General features: G+C 39.3%; 1 protein-coding gene across 2 annotated transcripts in view; it reads left to right on the forward strand.

Moving 5' to 3' along the window:
• Nucleotides 1–20,756, forward strand: part of TTN (titin) — a 277,219-nt gene that overhangs the window by 7,329 nt on the left and 249,134 nt on the right. For both annotated transcript variants that reach the window (XM_053907301.1, XM_053907295.1), the window contains exons 5-22: nt 48–133; nt 229–473; nt 4,722–5,049; nt 5,404–5,556; nt 6,233–6,373; nt 7,410–7,541; nt 8,934–9,071; nt 9,690–9,827; nt 10,315–10,452; nt 13,781–14,074; nt 14,179–14,301; nt 15,752–16,033; nt 16,294–16,359; nt 17,062–17,320; nt 17,537–17,600; nt 17,697–17,912; nt 18,843–18,985; nt 20,246–20,451. In XM_053907301.1, the coding sequence (XP_053763276.1) occupies nt 48–133; nt 229–473; nt 4,722–5,049; nt 5,404–5,556; nt 6,233–6,373; nt 7,410–7,541; nt 8,934–9,071; nt 9,690–9,827; nt 10,315–10,452; nt 13,781–14,074; nt 14,179–14,301; nt 15,752–16,033; nt 16,294–16,359; nt 17,062–17,320; nt 17,537–17,600; nt 17,697–17,912; nt 18,843–18,985; nt 20,246–20,451 (3,152 nt within the window). The remainder of the gene's footprint in view (nt 1–47; nt 134–228; nt 474–4,721; nt 5,050–5,403; nt 5,557–6,232; nt 6,374–7,409; nt 7,542–8,933; nt 9,072–9,689; nt 9,828–10,314; nt 10,453–13,780; nt 14,075–14,178; nt 14,302–15,751; nt 16,034–16,293; nt 16,360–17,061; nt 17,321–17,536; nt 17,601–17,696; nt 17,913–18,842; nt 18,986–20,245; nt 20,452–20,756) is intronic.

Below are 20,756 nucleotides of genomic sequence, written 5' to 3' on the forward strand. Positions count from 1 at the left end.
TTAGAAATGGGTCGCCCTGCTAAACACCTGTCTTTCCCTTCTGACAGGTGAAGAAGTAGTACCCGCTAAAAAGACAAAGACAATTGTTTCGACTGCTCAGATTTCAGAAACAAGACAGACCCGAACTGAAAAGGTACTTTTCTATACTATCGGTTTTCAAACCGATTTCAGATTGTGGCTTCACCAACTATTCCTCCTCAACGTGGGCTTTGTTTTCTTCTTTTACAGAAGATTGAAGCCCACTTTGATGCCAGATCAATTGCAACAGTTGAGATGGTCATAGATGGTGCCGCTGGGCAACAGCTGCCACATAAAACACCTCCCAGGATCCCTCCTAAGCCAAAGTCAAGGTCTCCCACACCACCCTCCATTGCTGCCAAAGCACAGCTGGCTCGACAGCAGTCCCCATCGCCCATCAGACACTCTCCTTCCCCGGTCAGACATGTGCGGGCACCAACCCCATCTCCTGTCAGGTAAAGCCTTTCAAAGGAGAGCAAGTCACTATGCATTTTTCAATTAGGTTTCATCCAGCAAGAAGAGAAATAGAAGGAAGCAATAAAAAACGTAGCACGTGATAAAGGAGGTAAGCCGAAAGGTGCTGAATACGATTTTCACAAATCCTCACTGTCCACAGGTAAATTGGAAGACTTTATAAACCCCATTTCTGAATTCCTATTTGTATTCCATTTAACAAATATCTGCATTAGGGGCCAAGAGAAAGCAGCAAAATAAAAAGAGCACAGAATTTAGGGTTGGAAGCCCGATGTTCAATCAACCTGACATAGTCACTACTATATATTGACCGCTTTCTCTCAATCAGACATTTGGTTGGCATTCTATACATATTATCTCATTAAATAGTCGTAGCAACCTCTACGAATTATCATTCCTAATTTTATAGTTAGGCAAGTTGAGTGGAGCCAAAGAAATTAAATAATTTGCTTAAGGTCTTAGTCATACCATTTATAAATTAAAGAAAATCACGACAAGAAAGATCTCAAGGTGTGTTGTGAAGATCCAGTGAGATAATTAAAGGTTCCTTGTAAATAGAAAATAATTATACAAATGTTCTTATGCTCTGGTAATAAGTAAAGTCTTCTAAATATTGTGCATATGTTTATGTCATTTTATGTGGAAAATAAAATCGGTTTCTATGCTTAGTTAATATGGAAGTATTTTAGAAAGTGAGCATGTATCATCAGGGCTCAGAAATTATATAATCAAGTATAAATTATCCATAACAAATTTGAAACTTTGGAACTTGGCTTAACCTGCTGAAGTTTTTAATATGATGATCAGAAAAATGTACACAGTTTGGAGTGAATTAGAAGAGTGTTCTTAGCCAATTTATATGATTAAAATTTTTTTTTCATATTTATTTATTTATTTTGAGAGAGAGCATGAGCAGGGGAGGGGCAGAGAGAGAGAGAGAAAGAGAGAGAGAGAGAGAGAGAGAGAGAGAGAGAGAGAATCCCAAGCAGGCTCCATGCTGTCAGCACAGAGCTCAAACTCACCAACCGTGAGATCATGACCTGAGCCAAAACTGAGTCGGGCACTTAACCAACTGAGCCACCTAGACACCCCTATGACTTTTTTTAATGTAGAGAAAACTCCCCTGCCAAGAAAAATTTTAAAAGGAAAATAGCCAGATAGCTGACCTAAAAATTTTCAAACTTATTTGAGTTACTGAAATCAAAACAGTATGGTATTGGTAGGTGAATAAAAAACATATTAGGGAAGCAAAACAAAACATCTAGAAATAGATTCAAGTATCTGGAAATTCCATTTTTAATCAAACTGACTTTTCAGGTCAGTGGGGGAAAGGGTATTTTACTTGATAAAGAGTGCTGGCCTGATTAGCCATCCATTTGGAAGAAAACAAATATTAATCTCTACCTCAAACCATGTACAAAATAAATCTCAGCCTGACTAAAAAGCTAAATTAAAAAATAAAAACTAAAAAAAATGAGAGTATTTGGGGAAACATTTGTAGGGGAGAGCTTTTAAAAATAGATTTAGAGATTCAATTATACAAAAATAAAAATGTATGTATGGCAAAAGTAAGGTCATTGCTAAGCCAAGCAGTGCATTTGTGAAAATATTTTAGAAGTGCCTCTTCCTCAAGATATTTCATTGCCTCTGCCATAAAAGTATTGTATCAAATATACTATAGCTACAATATGAATGGTACAAGCCAGAAACAGTGCATAACTTAAACAACTATATATGTTGATGCTCGATAAGATCCCGTATAGAAGCAAAATGCAAGCAGTAGATCTAGGGGGGGCATGTTTGCAATACTTACGACAAATGACTAAGTGCCAAATGCATTAAAAAGCTTCCACAAATTATTTTTTTAAGTTTATTTATTTTGAGAGAAAGTGTGAGTGGGGGAGGGGCAGAGAAAGAGGGAGAGAATCCCCAGCAGGCTCCACACTGACAGTGCAGACTCGACGCGGGCTGGAACCTATGAACCTCAGCCAAAGGTCATGACCTCAGCCAAAGTTGGATACTTAACTGACTGAGCCACCCAGGCACCCTCCCCACAAATTAATTTTTAAAGGAAATAAATAAGCAACACAAATGGGAAAAAATGAACAGAAGGCAAGCATTTCATACAGGAGACAATGTACATGTCCAACAAATATATGAAAAATGCTAGATATTTTCCAAATTTTATTATATTGGCCACTTTGAAAATTAATGGTTCTGACAAACACTAATATGAAGCCTTGAACAAAAAGCTGAGTTTTAAAAATATGTCTGACTATCAAATAAATAAAGTGTTCTGTCTCAGGCTAGCTCTGAGTTTGCACACCATGAAATCACAAGACAGGCCAAATGTGAATATCTGGGGGAGATAACAACCTCACTATATTTTTAATCCAAGCCTAAGGGTCATTGAAAATTACAGAGCTTTCCTGATTCCATGGAGCGTTTTGACTGTCTTAGCAGTTCTGGCAGTTCATTAATAACAATCCCCATTACTTGGTCCCTGAAATTTGCTTTCAAATAAGAAATAAAAATAGCAATTTGTGGAGCAAATAATGGTTATCCAAGATAGACTCCTTCCTAAAATGCCTAATGGTTTAATCTTGATTTTTGTCGTAGAGTAAGGCAAACATATTTTGTTGAATAAGGTACACGTATCTAGCTGTGACCAGGTGATGACTTTTTATTGTAAGAGCAAAAATAAGCACTTTCCTATAATGACACAAATTACATTGATTTTCCACAGTTATGGGCTTACCTGCAGCCTGCTGCTAATCACTCAAGTCTTGCTAATCATGTCTTTAACTCTTTTTGAAATAAGCCCACTTTATGGTGAACAGCAAGAGTAAGGCACAGGTTGAAACTTGGAAGTACATGTCACTTTGCTTTTCATCAGTTGGTGTAGACCCTCATTATTCTAAACTTGTCTTTGTTATATTTCTAATGCAGTCACTTTTAAAATAGGGACATGTCCCCCTGGGTTTCCCTTTAGTTGATTACAACTTCATTTATAAAATGTAAATTGATTTTCACCAAGAAAAACCCTTCTTCAGGAAAATGACTAAACATTTCCTCATGAAACTGTTTAATATTTTAGTGTACTATTAAGTTACTCTGTAATTTAGAGCAGATATCAGCTGTATCTTCAACCTTAATTAGAATAGTCATTTCATTTAATGCCAGAGAGCTTTTATAAACATTTTTCTATGGGTAGTAGTTATAATTCAATGATAAGGCAATACTGCCACCTAGAGGGAAAAAATAAGAATTGATCAAGAATTAAATTATGAAAACTGTCTTAAAATAATTGGTCAACCCCTCGAATTACTGCTGAAGACCAGGGACTGTCTTTTTTGGCCGTAAATGCCAGGATTTACACCTAGATTCTTCAAATGATGCTATTGCACTTTGGATATACACACAAAAAAAACAATGAAAACTATTTTGGAAGAAGCACTTTATCAATTTAATAATAATAATAATAACGCTGTGGGATCCTTGGATTTCAAAATAGCCAGTTACCACAGTAGCTACATGGATGTTAAAAGAAGTCCAGAGTCCGACAAAATGAGCCTGAAGGTAAACACAGAGAAAATTAAGAAGAGCAGTTCACAACACGTTTTGACCAGAATGGCAGTTTTCACAGTGCATTGCACAGCCTACGCCCTAAAAAGCTCTGTAAAGCCAAGTACCAAGAATGCTTCCTCCTGGCCTGGAGCTTCACAGAGTCTGTGGGCATGTGAAAGCCATGAGGAAAGGTGTAACGTATTTAGCCTAGAATTAATTGCACAAGCATTTTGATTACAGACACCTTTCTTTGTTCAACACCTGTCTGACATGCCCTCACTCACCAGAATTCAGAGTGCAAAGAAATTGAGAGCTATGATTACCATATTCACCATGTCCTTTCTTTGGCTGTCTTTCAAGACCTCCTGCTGCCGTGACTTTTTTTAAATGGTGAGAAGGTGGGGCAGGGCACAGAATTCTTTAGCTTAGAATTCAGTCTGATTCTCTTACGGAATTACAGAAGATAAGATTAAGGCTTACTGAGATTTAAAACACATTACTTTCAATCAAGTACATTGTTAGCCTCTGAATCGGTTATTGAGGCACAGGTTTTTAAACTCTGCCTTAAACACTTCCAGATTTTCCTTCCATTATTCAAATCTGATGACCCGAGGAGGAGTTCTCCGTCTTGGCATTCTTGACCTCTGCCCTTGGGTTTTCAGGTCCGTGTCTCCGGCCGGGAGGATCTCCACGTCTCCCATCCGATCTGTTAGGTCTCCATTACTCATGCGGAAGACTCCAACACCCAGCACGGCCACAGGCCCCGAAGTGCCTCCCCCTTGGAAGCAAGAGGGCTATGTGGCTTCGTCCGAGGCTGAGATGAGAGAAACCACGGTGACAAGCGCCACTCAGATCAGAACAGAAGAGAGATGGGAAGGGAGATACGGGATCCAGGAGCAAGTGACCATCAGCGGAGGAGCGGGAGCTGCTGCCGGCGTGTCGGCCAGTGCTGCGTTCGCGGCCGGGGCTGTGGCTACTGGTGCTGCAGAGGTACTGTCAGAGCTGTCCTGTTTCCTTTCATGGCTGCTTTCTCCAGCCAGAACCCTGCCACGAAGCCCCGTCTCTGGAGGTTGGAGGGGAAATGCATATGCACGTGGGAACATAACAGAAACTAAAGACCAAATCTGGCTCGTGCTTTGTGAAATCATTTTTAATGGGGATGAAGGCTCTAATCTGTCAGGTTTTTATAAAATACGGGGTTTAACGGTACACGCCCTATATCTCTTGGCAATGACAAATGCTTGTCCTGTGAATGCTTTACTAGAGCTGCTCATTTCCATTGCACTCTTGTATTTGCTGCTGGGCATGTCATTTTAAAAAGGGACTTGGTCATTTCCAATCCAGGTGAAACAAGAAACTGACAAAAGTGCAGCTGTTGCGACCGTCGTTGCTGCTGTTGATATGGCCAGAGTGAGAGAACCAGTCATCAGCGCTGTAGAGCAGACTGCTCAGAGGACAACCACGACTGCCACGCACATCCAACCTGCTCAAGAACAGGTATGCATGTGGCCAGCCAGAACGAGCTTTGCATGCAGCGATCCCATGGCAAACCAGTGCTCCAGTCATTTTGAGGACAGCCCTGAGCCCAATGTGGCCCGGGTTTCTAGGACACTCTGAGCAACGGATGGCCTGAGATACCCAGGGTGTTCGAGAGAGAAGTTACCTGACTACCTCGTCCGTGTCCGGCAGGAAAACACACAGGAGTTAGCCATCAGAGAGTTAGTACAGGAGGCCAGAGAAGGAATTCAAAGTATCAAAGTGGTCCTGGGTCAAGACAGGCAAAGAGTGGCCCAAAAAGTCAGCCAAACAAAGAGGAGTGTATGCGCATTCATTTCTCTAGTTCTGGACCGGTCAATCCAGAGTTCAGTTGCAGAGCCAGGCACAGAAACCACTATTGCAGGGCAAACATTACCTTTCTCTAAGCCTTCCCAAGAGACCTTTGCTTTTACTTACCTCAAATGTGACATGTGATTCATGGCTGAAAAGTGTTATAAATCGAGGATAATTTCCCACCTCCTATTTGAATAGATTTTTTTTATGTAGTTTAAAATCACTCTAGCTTTCCTCCTTATCCTCTCTTGTGTGACGTTTATGTCTTTATCCTGATTTATTATTGTAAGTTTTTATATAAGGTGCATGAAACTATTTCCTTCCTTTCTCTTCTGAAAATCAGATTAAAAAGGAGGCAGAGAAGAAGACTGCTGTAACTAAGGTAGTAGTGGCTGCCGATAAAGCCAAGGAGCAAGAATTAAAATCAAGAACCAGAGAAGTAATTACGACAAAACAAGAGCAGGTGCACGTAACTCACGAACAGGTGAAAATACATTTTTTTTAAAAAAACAATTGGTGAGGCTTTCAGCCAGCGGAGCCAGCTGGGTGGTTTGAGAAGATGACTTTCTTTTTTTTTTTTTTCCTTTAAAGCTTATTTATTCATTTATTTTGAGAAAGAGAGAGACAGCATGAGTAGGGAGGGGCAGAGAGAGAGAGAGAGAGAGAGAGAGAGAGAAAGAACCCCAAGCAGGTTCCACATTGTCAGCACAGAGCCCTATGCAGGGCTGGAACTCACAAACCGTGAGCTCATGACCCAAGCTGAAATCAAGAGTCAGACACTTAATCAGCTGAGCCACCTGGGCATCTTGTGAAGATGAACTTTCACGTCTCCTTTAAACCCTGAGATCCTGAACGCCAGGGATAATGTCTGAGAACGGCAAAGAGGCAAAAGGGGAAAACTGCTTCCCCGCTCCCACACACACACCTTAGGCATCCGGATCCAAACAGCCTCCTTTGGAAGGTTAAGGATTTGGAAAACATCTTGCCCAAGATATGTGTAAAACTTTCTCCCTGTAATGTCTCAGTTTTAGAAAAGTAAGTCTTGATATATTCCAAACCATCATAATTAAGAAAGTTTTCAAAGCAAAAATAACATATGAATGCAGATTGTAAATTGTCCATACTTGATTTCTCATATATAAAATAAAAGGGTCGGACAAATTCTAAGGCCTTTCATTCTAATATCCTATTCTTTAAGATCAACCTTTAGATGACAGAAGTGGCATAGAATAGTATTGCCATATATCCATTAGTAAAAATTGAAAGTCTTTTCAAAGAAGACAACTCTCCAATTCAGATAATGGTGTTGAAATCAACCTTTTTTCCCCTGAGCAGCATAAATTATGGTTGAGGCAGAGAAGGAGTGTGGTCCTATTGAGGCAAATGAGATAATTTATTTAGTGATCTGTCCAGAAAAAGAAGATTTTACTCCTTTCTTCAAATTTCTATTTTATAAACATTATGTCACTTCCATTTGAGATCAGGAGACAATAAGTGTTTGTTCTGATCATTGATTTCAGATAAGAAAAGAAACTGAAAAAGCGTTTGTACCAAAAGTAGTAATTTCTACAACCAAAGCCAAAGAACAAGAAACTAGAGTAACTGGACAAATTACTACAAAGCAAGAACAAAAACAAGTAACTCAAGAAACAGTAAGTCCAGTTTTGTCATTACATTGTAATTCATGGACAAATAATGCATTCTAGCCAGCTGCCTGTGCCCTATGACCAGAAACTCTAAATGGAGGAGTCCTGTGTGTGTATTTCTTTTTGTTGTTTCTCTGTCTAGTACGGAAACTCTTTCATGATGGAAATTCTGTTTTCATTGCAGTTTTTCACTCAATTGATCCATTTTGGGGAGATTGTCTATTAGAACAGTTTGGGGGCACATCTATGACATTTCTAGGGCATAACTTTTTACTTATTTGAAATGTTTATTTTTTGAGAGAGAGAGAGAGAGAGAGAGAGAGAGAGTTCAAATGGGGAGGGACAGAGAGAAAAGGGGACAGAGGATCTAAAGCAGGCTCCGTGCTGACAGCAGCAAACCTGATGCGGATGTGGGGCTCAAATTCACAAACCATGAGATCATGACTTGAGCCAAAGTCTGATGCTTAACCAACCAAGTCACCCAGGCATCCCTCTGGCGCATATTTAAGTGTAAGATAGATATCACCCCAATCAAGTTACCCCCAGTACAGTTTTTTAATGGATAGCCTGAGCCCTCAGTCGCTTAGGTTGTAAGACATGTTGTGTCCACACACACACCAGCCATGAACACTCCCATGTAAATATCAAGGGAGAGTGAGGAAATGTTGGACATCAGGGTTGACTGGTACTTCTTCAAGAAAATGCTTTAAAGCTTTTGCTGCTTTGGTGCCATACAGCCACGTGAGAACAGCCTGTGTCACTAAAGTCCACTTCTCTTCCACATGTGACATCAAACCTTAACGTGTCAGGAAAGAAGCATCTATTTTTAATTCTTTCATGTTCAGGAGGGTGCCTGCACTCACCTATCTTGATCTCAAGTTCTTTGCTGATCCCAGAGCTACTTTTTACAAAGGTCTAGCTGAGAACATTATACACTTTGGAGGCTGGCCAGAGGCTATTGAATGAATTTCCATCCCCTTATAGTGAGTGAGAGACTTTGAATGCCCAAGAACTCTACTTGGCATAATCAAGAGCATAGAAATGCCTGTTGCCATTGCGATGCCACTTACTGGCAAGTTCAGCCTGACCATAGTTTTCCAGCCATTTGCCCGTGGCCACTCATTGGGTGTCCCAGAGTGTCAACATGTCCCAGAGATGAGAACTTTTCAGTTTCTAGGACAATCTGCTAAGGAGCAGGTGGGCAGAAAAGAAGCCTATAGACTATTTTTCAGGAAAACAAAAGTCTGTGTTTTAAACCATTAAGTGTTGGCCCTTAAAATGGAAATGTGATTCTTTCTCAGAGCTAATCATTTTGTATTCTTCTGATGTTGCAAGGGTATCTTGCCATTTCTTTTGTGCCTGTTGAAACTCAAACCCTTATTTTACTCTGAAAATCAGATAAAACAGAAAGCCGTGACAGCTGCCGCATCCATGGTGGTAGTTGCCACTGCAGAGTCCACAAAACTAGAAACAATCCTGGGAGCTCAAGAAGAAGTTGCCACACAACATGATCAAATGCACATGACTCATGAAAAGGTGATGACTTCCTGCTGGTGTGAAATTCACTCTTCATCACTTCATGTGCAGGCTGCCTCCATTGTCATCATGGGTCTTAATCATCACTTTTTCACCCCCTCTGTTTATAGCTCAAATAGAAAACTCCCTCAGAATCTGTCACGAACCCTTTGCCACCTCTCCAGCTTTCACTGCCACTTTTCATTCCTAACTTTCAAACTTTCTTGGGGTTGTTACTAACATGATATGATATGATAGTTCACTTTAATATCTTCCTATTGCCGTAGATTCCAGTTTTCAAGTCAATTGATAAAATGTAAAAGTATGTGTTGCTTTTGACTCTAATGGAATTTCTCGTGGATTATAGTAAGACAAATGTGGGAAAGAGAAGTGCATCCTTTATTCTTTTGTTGCTGATCACAAGTTTTTCTTTTAGACTGCACTCATTTTGATATTGTTATGTAATAAAACAGTAAGGAAGATCAAAGTAACTCACATTATGTGTTTAAGCATGATGAAAATGTCCGGGAACAGGAAGACATTTGCTTCCTTTCTCAGTTTTGACTTCAGGTTCTTTTATTAGAGGCTGTATGAAATTTAATGACCATTTTCTCACCTTTCTTTTTATCATATGACCAGATAATGAAAGAAACTAGGAAAACAGTGGTGCCTAAAGTCATAGTTGCCACACCCAAAATCAAAGAACAAGATGTAGTTTCAAGAACTAGAGAAGGCATCACTACCAAAAGAGAGCAAGTTCAAATAACTCAGGAAAAGGTGAATACAGATATTTGAGATGGGAAAAATTTATCTTTAAACTAATTTCTAGTAAACCGTTAACTATGATGTTCTATGAATTGGTAGTCTGTATTTTCCTTTCTGAATCCCAGACTAAAAGCACAATGGTAAATGTGTGACTGCTTACCATTAATTTTATCTGTACATTTGATTTTCATCCATCTGTAACATTGATAACTCATTTTATTCAACCATTATTCTTTGCATGAAAGTTAGCATTTTTAGCCTGATTCTTAAAAAGCAATATATAGAATCAAATGGAGAGATTTTTGTGGGTTTTTTTATTTAACATTTCTAAATTTTGTGACTCCCAGTCCATATATGCAAACATTGTCAAGTAACTTCTTTTGTGTAGTTAACCCCGAATAACTTCATCTTGCATCCCCACTAGGAGGGGGGGAAGGGTCATACCATGTGTGTCTAAAGCCCTGTGCAATTGACACTTTGATTTTACTGTAATAATCAGATGAGAAAGGAAGCTGAGAAAACTGCCTTATCTACAATAGCAGTTGCTACTGGTAAAGCCCAAGAACAAGAAACAATACTGAGAACTAGAGAAGGAGTGGCCAGTAGACAAGAACAAATCCAAGTTACTCATGGAAAGGTGACGCTTGCTATTCCAAGTGTGAAGTCCCCTCTTTGATAATACATTAATACCCAATCTCAAGAGTTTCTTCTGTATGAGACACTATTAACCGAATTCATTGTTTAGATGATTAAACAATTGGAAACTAAAAAACCAAATTATTATGTTAATATTACTACATATTCCTCTCCCACTGATCTCCTCACTATTATTTTCCATGTTTTTTATTATTAACATCTATAAGTTCTCTGGAAGTTGATTAAAATTGCATGCAGGCTGATTTTAAGATATCCTGTGAATATTAAAGAAAAAAGTATGAGTAAGTGATGAATCTTACTTACTGTCATGAATATGTGTGGTTTGAGGGGTCGTGAATTCAATATATTACTTCGTAAAGTATGGACTTATTTCAGGAAATCACCCATCAGTTTTTTTCAGGTGAAAGGTTATCTTTTTTCTTTCTGTAAATACCAGATGAGAAAATTATAAAGCCCGCCATACTACTGCTAATGCTAACAAGATGCAGTATCAAGTCTAGCGAAGGAATCCTCCAACTAGAATGCACATTAGCCATGAAAAACTTTATTTGTAGCATTTATTTGTAGTTATGAATCTCCATGAATTAACCAACTTCCTATGATTCTGTCATTTACCCCAAATAAGCTATTTACCTAATTTTATTCCTTGTTGTCAATATAGTATTTGGAAATGAGCAACTCAATTTCTTTAGTGTCATGGCTGAGTCCTGTCTATATTTCTCTCAGTGTTGTTTTCTGTCTCTACATTTTTGGGTTTTCTCCTAAGGCATGATTGAAGGTCAACTTTCCAAACACTTAACCAAGTAGGATATTGACTGGCATATCAGCCTTTCAGAAATCTCATTGGTAATGGAGATTCTAATACGTAACATACTTCATGAGAGATTGTATTTAAATTTTTGTTTGTTCTGAATCACATAAATTTGACTGTCTTATTTTTGTTGTTAAAAATTAGCTAAGAATGGAAGCTGAGAAAATATCTGTACCCAAAGTAGTAGTTACCACTGCAAAATCTACTGAACCAGCCACACTGCCAAGGACTAGAGAAGGATTTGCTATTAAGCAAGAACAAATCCATCTTTTTCATGAGGAGATGAAAACTGATGCTGTGGAGGTGAAAAGCATTGCTTCATCCCATTTTATCACCAGCACCCATAACTTTTCATCCAGCATGAGTCGTTGTGTTCCTAGTGTTTCATTTAATCGCTGAAGTGGTCAATAAACATTAGAGCTGATTAGACCCTGTCCAGTTCCTCCAGTGCAACAGTTAGCATTTCTAGATGTGAAGAGCCAGATTAGGTAACACTCTTCTTTGCTTTGCCTAAATTAGTTCTCAGTGTTTAACTGCTCTGAATTGGGGTCTCCTACTCCAATTCTTCTTCCTGCTGATCTAGGTTCCAAAAATATGAGAGAGCTTAGAGTCCACTAAGAAGTAAAAGTGGTACCAGCGTAGAGGACAAGTAAATTGAACCAAAGTAAACACGCCTGTGGTTGTCTATGAAACAATAGCTGTATGTGGACTTGATATGCATTAACTCAGGGAAAAATACATAGATGCTCCCCCAATTTGAAATATCCTACCCATAATCAAGATTCTTTTTTTTTTTTTGCATAAGTTTTAAATTCAGAACAAGATTTGCATATTTGTACATTTTGGTCGGCAAATGATCATTTCTTTGAGCCTGAGTTTTCTCACTGTTAAAATAAAACTCAACCTGGTTACCTCATAGACTGGTTGAAAGATTCAAATGAGATATAATATAAACGTCACTTTACAAACAAAGTGATCTATCTTAAATGTGTGTACACATATGTAGAATGGCATATCAGACTTCATATACATTGAAAGTGTATATATACTTAAGATACCACTTATAGAATTATTACATTTACATTATATCTCATTTGAATCTTTAGTCTACATTAAATATACATGATAGATGTTAAATATATTTCTGTTATCTGTCAGAGACAGATAACATTTTGAAGCATCTATAAAATTAAAATCAACTAATGGCCTATATGTTTTAAAAAAGAAGGCCAGATGAAAACACACCTAAGCCTCACGTATATTTTACAGCTTCTTCTAAGATGCAATGGTAAAGTGAAAATGGCGTTTGCAATCCTTCAAGGCAGATTAGGGTGTTTGTGGCTTACTGGAAGGAGGCACTGAATGAAGCCCTTGATCGCTAAAGGCCCAATTTCATCTCAGAAAAAAAAAAACCCCTCATTTCTATCTTAAATGATTGAGAGAACAATTTTAACAGATACACAGGTAGCATCCTTGAAGAACATTTCAGCTGTGATCTAGATTCTTTTCACGGCAGCAGAAAAGAAAAATGGACATTAATAAACTATTCCAGCATTACTTTTAAAGAGCAGTGATGGACACAGCGATGTGATTTTTAGGATTTGCTATTTCCAAGCATTGCATAGACTCCTAATTTGTAAGGCATATCAGCTAGTTTTCTTTCTTTAAAAGAGAAACACCTCTGCAGACTGTTTTCATTTATGTTAATCAGATTCATGGAAATGAGAAAACAACATTTCTGGTTTTTTCTGCACTTATCTCCCAGTCATAACCAAAGCAAATTGAACTTTACTGCAAAAGGTGGTTCTCTTGAATCCAAATATTATTAACACTTTCATTTTAATCACAGTCTCTTCACTTGTGTTTTTTAAGAAAGATATTTCCTAATAGATTAAAAATTCTTATCCCTAGGGAATCATAAGAAAATTAATATGCTCCCTATGTTCCATGAGCTTTCATATTATCTCAGATTTGCACGCAATCGTACAACTCTGTAGCAACTGATTTTTCTGGATGGGTCTATGATGGTTTTGAGTGTATTTTTATCATTACTGTCTTTGCAACAACACTAGACTAAATGATTGACAGGCTAATAAAAATAATCAATGAAGATAACCATCCCCCAAATTCTGATTTCCCAAGTGCTAATTAACTGCCTCAGACAAAATCCTAGAAAAACTCAAAATCTCCTTACTATTTTGTATCCATACTGTGTTGTCCCATGTGGTGTCTGTGTGATTTAATGTCTTGTCTAATTAAACAGGTGTATATAGAGTGTATCTAACTAGATGTCCATTACATTATAATAATCAATGAAATAAGTTCCTAAATGTATCTGCGAGTTACATTTCTGGAGACATTAACAGCCATATAACACAGGTGCCATCGGCCTACCACACCTTTAGGCATTTGTCTGTTCCTAATGACTATCCTTGGAGAACATGTCCCAGCTTGACTTGGTGTTACTGTGTATTAATTCCGGAAACCTTGTCTCCAGGTGGACGTTGGGAAAAAGGCGGAAGCTGTAGCAACGGTTGTTGCTGCAGTGGACCAGGCCCGTGTCAGAGAGCCCAGGGAGCCTGAGCGTCCTAAAGAATCGTACGCTCAGCAGACCACTTTGGAGTATGGCTATAAGGAGCACATTTCTGCCACAAAGGTTGTTGAGCGTCCCCAGCGTCCAGCCTCGGAACCCCACATTGTCCCTAAAGCAGTCAAGCCTAGAGTGATCCAAGCTCCTTCTGAGACTCATATCACAACTACTGATCAAATGGGAATGCACATTTCATCACAGGTGAGTCTGTACCCCTAGATTTTTACCCTATTTATGGGAAAGCAATTTTAACTGCTGTGGTCGTCTGGTGGACAGTGGTGTCATTGAGTCTCATTTCAATGCAGATCAAGAAAACTACAGATCTAACAACTGAAAGATTAGTCCATGTGGATAAACGCCCCCGCACAGCAAGCCCTCACTTTACTGTTTCAAAAATTTCTGTTCCTAAGACGGAACACGGATATGAGGTAAGAAGTTAAAGAGCATGCCAAAGAAGTGTCTGGCTCAGAGGTTCTGTACATACCTAATGTGCGATGTACAGTATCTTTGGTGGAGGCCAATGTGGGCCTCTTGCTGGTGATGTCTGTTTGCGTTCATAAGAGACTCTCAAGCCCCTGGAGTTTGGCTTCTGAAACTTGCCGAGCAGGGTGAGCACACAGTAGCCGAGGTGGTTATCCCATACCTCTGAGAAGACACAAATCTGTACAGGCTTCTCTCAGTTTCACATTTTGTAAAAGATGGCGCATTGTACAGTTTCATTTTCCTTATGCTGTGAAACATTTCACAGTAACTTAGCTGTGAATGTGTATCAATATAAAAATCAGACATTGAGAAATCCTATATTCAATATAACAGTCACTGAGAAATCATATGTCCACATACGCAACATAACAAGATGGAGAGAGGTAGGATTGTGTGGTAGTGGGGGTGGATTGTGGAATCAATCACACAGTCTTGGATTCGTGTCCTAGCTCTGCTCCTATTAGCTCTGTCATTGGGGGCAAGTTAATGCATGCAAAAATGGTAGCAAGTTGACAGCACATAATAACCCTTAATATTAGTCTCTGTTCCTCTTATACACATCTAAGACGTAGAATGCAAATCTTATGTGCCTTCACAGCATTTTAAAGTCCGTTTAATACCTATATTTGGAATAGCCCCAAATCACTATTGAAATCAGATGACCATAGACAGTGACAGAATAAAAAGAGTGAGATAACCTTTCAAATATTTTTGTAATGTCTCTGTTTTTACCTTCCACACAGACCTGAAGCTGAAACTTTACAATTTTAAACTATTGTCAAGTAGTTCTTAGGAATTTACCAAATATTTTAATAATTTCCTGATTCTGAATTTCCCACTGTAGTATTTTCAGGATGGTTAAGTGAAAATTGGTCACTGAACTTTAGAAGCTCCATTGTCCCTTTATGATGAGAGAATAAAATAAGGAGCTCTAAATACAACTCTCTAAGAAAAATATTTTCCATTTTTTTACTGTTTATTTTATTTTTGAGAGAGAGACAGAGTATGAGGGGGGTGGGGGAGGGGCAGAGAGAGAGAGGGAGACCCAGAATCTGAAGCAGGATCCAAGCTCTGAGCTGTCAGCACAGAGCCCAAAACGGGGCTCGAACTCACTAACCGCGAGATCATGACCTGAGCCGAAGTCGGATGCTTAACCAACTGAGCCACCCAGGCGCCCCAAGAAAAATATTTTCAAACATATTTTATAAACTGGCAGGAATGACAATGAGCTTTATAACCAGCTCATCCCTAACTGACTTTCCATTAACCGTAAAAGTGAGAATGAGAGCATTGAAAGACAGACCATATAGAACATAGACTCCTACCCACCACAGGATGAGTGATAGTAGCCACGTACTTCTGAACCATGACGCAGATTGTTCCCTTTCCATTTAGGCATCGATAGCCGGTAGCGCTATCGCCACATTACAGAAAGAGTTGTCAGCCACGTCTTCTGCTCAGAAGATCACCAAGTCGGTGAAGGCACCCACTGTGAAGCCTGCCGAGGCGAGAGTGAGAGCAGAACCCACCCCCTCTCCGCAGTTCCCTTTCGCCGACACGCCAGACACTTACAAGAGTCAAGCTGGCGTTGAAGTGAAAAAGGAGGTAGGGGTGAGCATCACTGGTGGCGCAGTCCATGAAGAGCGCTTCAAAGTACTGCATGAGCGTGAAGCCAAGGTCAGTCACTGGATCGCACACTATCTCTTGACCCATTCCTCTTGAGCAGGGTCGGACGCACGGCCAGTTTGTGCTACAGTAGTACTCAGCCAGGCATCCTACCTTTCCTTTACTGTGCTCCAATGTAATTTTATTGAGTCTGGTGTGGGTCAGAGTTCTTTTTCCTCAAATTATTTTTATAATTTTGCATGGGTTAAGAGTTGATGAGATTGCCCCTTATGCCACGGGCATTTTTGTAACGTCCTTTGTAAAATTTGTAGGTAACAGAAACAGCAAGAGTACCTGCACCTGTTGAAATCCCTGTTACTCCACCAACTTTGGTCTCGGTGAGTGATGAAATTGATTGTGTTGGACCATACACATATCTGGTCAGATATTTTCATGTATGCAAAGATCAGTTTCTTCAACTGGAAAACGGCATTAGTGAGTTCACAAATGCTAATTTTAAGATGGCACACTATTTGGCAAGAAAAGGGGGAATTCTGTGAGACAACGATCGGTCACATAGTCTGTAGGCTTATTGAGCTTCTATTAGGTCTAAGGGATTACTGGGAGCGTTATGGAGATGTGAAGACTAATCCAGCCCTCTTTGAATTTTTAGCCTTACTATTAAGGAAAATGTACATAAATAGGCAAAATCTAGATGGTGATAAGCACCCCAACAGAGGAAGAATAGAGTACTTCCAGTTGGAGATAGCATGGAAAGCTTGGTGAAGGGGCAGCATTTGCCACTGAGCCTTTACGTCCCGTTGGGATTTAAATATGTGAGAATGACAGAGGGTACGGAGTTGTCCCATTAAATGGTGTTAATATAGTTCTGCCTTATGAACTTGGAAATACCTTACATGTATTTCAAGTTAGGAAATAACTTTTCAGGGGAGTCTCTTTACTAATATTTCTACAGTCTTGACCTTTGAAAACATTTTAGGGCCATTAGAATGTGCAAACCCTGACACTTGTTATAACTTATAGAGATGATTAATGAATATGTACATGTTATCAGTATTTCCTTTTTCTTCTCTCCTCAGGGCTTAAAAAATGTGACTGTTATAGAAGGTGAATCCGTGACCTTGGAGTGCCACATCTCTGGATACCCATCCCCAAAAGTGACATGGTACAGGGAAGACTACCAAATAGAAAGTTCCATTGATTTCCAGATAACCTTCCAGAGTGGAATCGCTCGTCTTATGATCCGAGAAGCCTTTGCGGAAGACAGCGGTCGATTTACTTGCAGTGCTGTGAATGAGGCTGGGACCGTCAGCACATCCTGCTATCTAGCTGTGCAAGGTTTGTGGCCACACTCCCACCATCTGTCTGTACCTGCCATTTTACTCTCAGCCGACATTTCTTTCCACAATACGGTTTCTGCACACCCTATAATGGTGTCCTCTGTGGGAACTGGGGCTAGATTAAGGGGTCAACTTAACTGTCATGCTAACCAGAGGTCACTAACAAAACAGACTAAATGTCCGACTTAAATTAGAGACTTCTGTCTTCTTCCAGCATCAGAAGAGTTTGAAAAGGAAACAACCACCGTGGCTGAGAAATTTACCACGGAAGAGAAACGGTAAAAACATTCTTCTGCTTTTGTTCTAGGATGGTTTTGATTTGGTATTGGCAAATTACAGCCCAGACGCTAATTTTAAGGGAATTCTCTTTCCAGCTTGGTAGAGTCAAGAGATGTGGTAATGACTGATACCAGCATCACAGAGGAACAAGCAGCCCCTGGAGAACCCGCCGCTCCTTTCTTTATTACAAAACCAGTGGTCCAGAAACTGGTGGAAGGTGGGAGTGTTGTGTTTGAATGTCAGGTTGGTGGCAATCCAAAGCCCCACGTCTACTGGAAAAAATCTGGTGTCCCTCTCACCACGGGATACAGGTATGTTGATGGCTGACTGATAGAGTTCTCTGTGATTTGTATGATATGTATAAGGAAGCCTAGAGAGAGGTGGGATATACCTACCCTACCATCCCCCAAATGTAGGCTCTTTTATTATGGAAACTTTAGGGTATGTTTTCAGCTATTTTTAAATTTTTGCACAGTCTCACCGAGGATCAAAGCTGTGTGACCAAAGTGGATAGAAGATAAATTTCTTTATACTCTAGTTTGATTCATGTATAGCGCCAGTGAAATAGAGAAAATGTGGATTTTTACACACATACACGTGTTCTTCTAGAAAGCATCTAAGACAGCGTTCAGCAGAAATGCATAATAATTAAGTCACTAAAAGAGAAAAGAACAAGGGTCATGTAATGAAGAAGAAAGTTATACATGAAAATCTGTGCTAATTTGTTATAATTGAATGTAAAATTTAGCTTTGAATTTTCTACAGCTTGAGACAAATCATCTAAAAATGTACCTCTTATGTCTTAATAAGAAGAAATATAGTATACCAGAGGCTTAAAATTGAAATATTTAAAGGAATGTATTGTTTTGATCATTCATTTGATCTTCACATGAAACAAGGAGCAAAATACTGAACAAAGAGAAATACCCAAGTGTTTAAATGACCTCATCATTTGCATAAACACCGAAGCCCTTTCCATGTGGTTGATTCTAGTGGTATTATATTCTATCGTTTATTTCAAAGAATATATGAGCCTTATTCAAAATGAAAAGTTTAAGTTGTTTGTCCCTCATTACTCATGTCCGTGCACTTTCCTGCATTTTCAGCAATCTTATATTCTATATGGAGCTTGGTCTCATGTTTAAGATCATTGAATTTCATACCATAGATCCACATGAGGGTTTGTTTATTCACATAGGGTTATTTGTGAGTGAATTTTATGTATGTTCATTTCCATAAAGATACAAAGTGAGTTACAACAAACAAACTGGAGAGTGCAGACTGGTGATTTCAATGACTTTTGCCGATGATGCTGGAGAATACACTATTGTTATTCGTAATAAGCATGGCGAGACTTCTGCCTCTGCCTCCCTGCTGGAAGAAGGTAAATGCAGCCCTTAGTACTTCCTATGTGCCTGATAGGAATGGAAATGCAGGGAAGTAGCACTGTTGTGTGTTTATCAAAGACCTATTAAAATATCCCAGTTCTGATTCTGGCTCTGTCCCCATCGCTACCCTCTCTTGGCCTCAGCTATACAGAAAATGTTTTAGACCACGTGGCCTCAAAAGCCATGCTGGTGCTAAACATCACGGTTCTGGCACGAAGTTTCTATCTGGTGCCTTCATTTCTAGGCATATCGTGCCTTTGAAGATGCAAAGACTCCACACCTCGCTGCCTTCCAGATCCAGACAGATAATATCAGTGAGTGGTAGGAAGATAGTGGCAAACTGGAGAGCATATGCCCCGCCTCAAGGGGGCAGTCGTTCCCTGCCTCCACTGTGTTGTGACCAGGCACATACCTGCCAGGCTCAATGTTCCTAGAGTTTCTGGTATTTTAAAGAAAACTTGGAAATCAAGATTTTTCAGGATTCATAAGTAATTGGACAAAAAGCATAATGGCATTCAGGCCAAACTGAATGTATCTGTGGGTCACATTTACTTTCCCTTAATTGTTCACATTTACAGCCGACCATCCCATGTTTTGTCTCATTTGACCTGCCCAGTACCCCTTAGAGAAAGTTAGGATATTATCCTAATTTAGCAGATAGAACACTCAAGACCCAGGAAGATAGATGAATTGCCAAAAGCCACATGGCAAATTAGGAAGACCCCCAGGATAGTTCCTAAAGAACTGACTGCTAACATAAAATTCTTTCTACAACAGTACTGGCTGCTTTGACTTGTCAAGGCAAGTTTGTTTTTGAATTTCAATCTAACAGATATTGAGCACCTTGAGAATAAAATTTAGAAAATCTGGCTTTTGATTATCAACTTTCTCTAGTGTAGGGCTTGCCTGAATGAAGTGGCATGAAGGCTTTTTCATGAGAACATTAAAAATTAACTTATGTTCTTAAAACAAATGAGCAAAGGGGAGAAAGAGAAAGAGAGGGAGAGAGAGACAAACCAAGAAACAGACTCTTAACTGTGTGGAACACACTGCTGGTTACTGAAGGGGAGGTGGCTGGGGGGATGGGTGGAATAGGTGATGGGGATAAAGGAGGGCACTTGTCTTGACCATCACTGGATGTCAGAAGGAATTGTTGAATCACCTTAGTATACACCTGAAAGTAATATCACACTGTATGTTAACTATACTGGAATTTCAGTCAAAACTTTAAAACAACTTCTGTTTTTAACTCCTAGCTGATTATGAGTCACTGATGAAGTCCCAGCAAGAAATGCTTTACCAAACACAAATGACTGCATTTGTGCAAGAACCTAAAGTTGGAGAAATAGCACCTGGATTTTTCTACTCTGATTATGAAAAAGAGTATGAAAAAGAACAGGCCTTAATTAGGAAAAAAATGGCCAAAGATACTGTAATGGTCAGAACTTTCGTAGAAGAACAGGTGAGTATAAGAATAATGACCAAGCAAATCATCTCATAAATTACGCTTTCCTTCCAAGGTGCCCCTCTTTTTGTTTGATATTTTCATTGTCAGGTGATGGGGTAAGGATTGGGCTATAGTTATTAGCTACAAGTTCACTGCCGATGAGTTTCCTTAACATTCATGACCTGCTGCATAATGTGGCTTTAGAAATAAGGATTCTATATATGCAGGAAAAGATAAATATTAGAATGACCAGGTCCACTGCTGCCCAAATCCCTTCATTTGTAGAATGAGCCTCCCAAAGTAACCTGTGCCTTTAGAAT

The sequence above is a fragment of the Panthera pardus genome, unplaced genomic scaffold, assembly GCF_024362965.1.
Source record: "Panthera pardus isolate Hobbes unplaced genomic scaffold, ASM2436296v1 HiC_scaffold_10, whole genome shotgun sequence".
Taxonomy (NCBI): domain Eukaryota; kingdom Metazoa; phylum Chordata; class Mammalia; order Carnivora; family Felidae; genus Panthera; species Panthera pardus.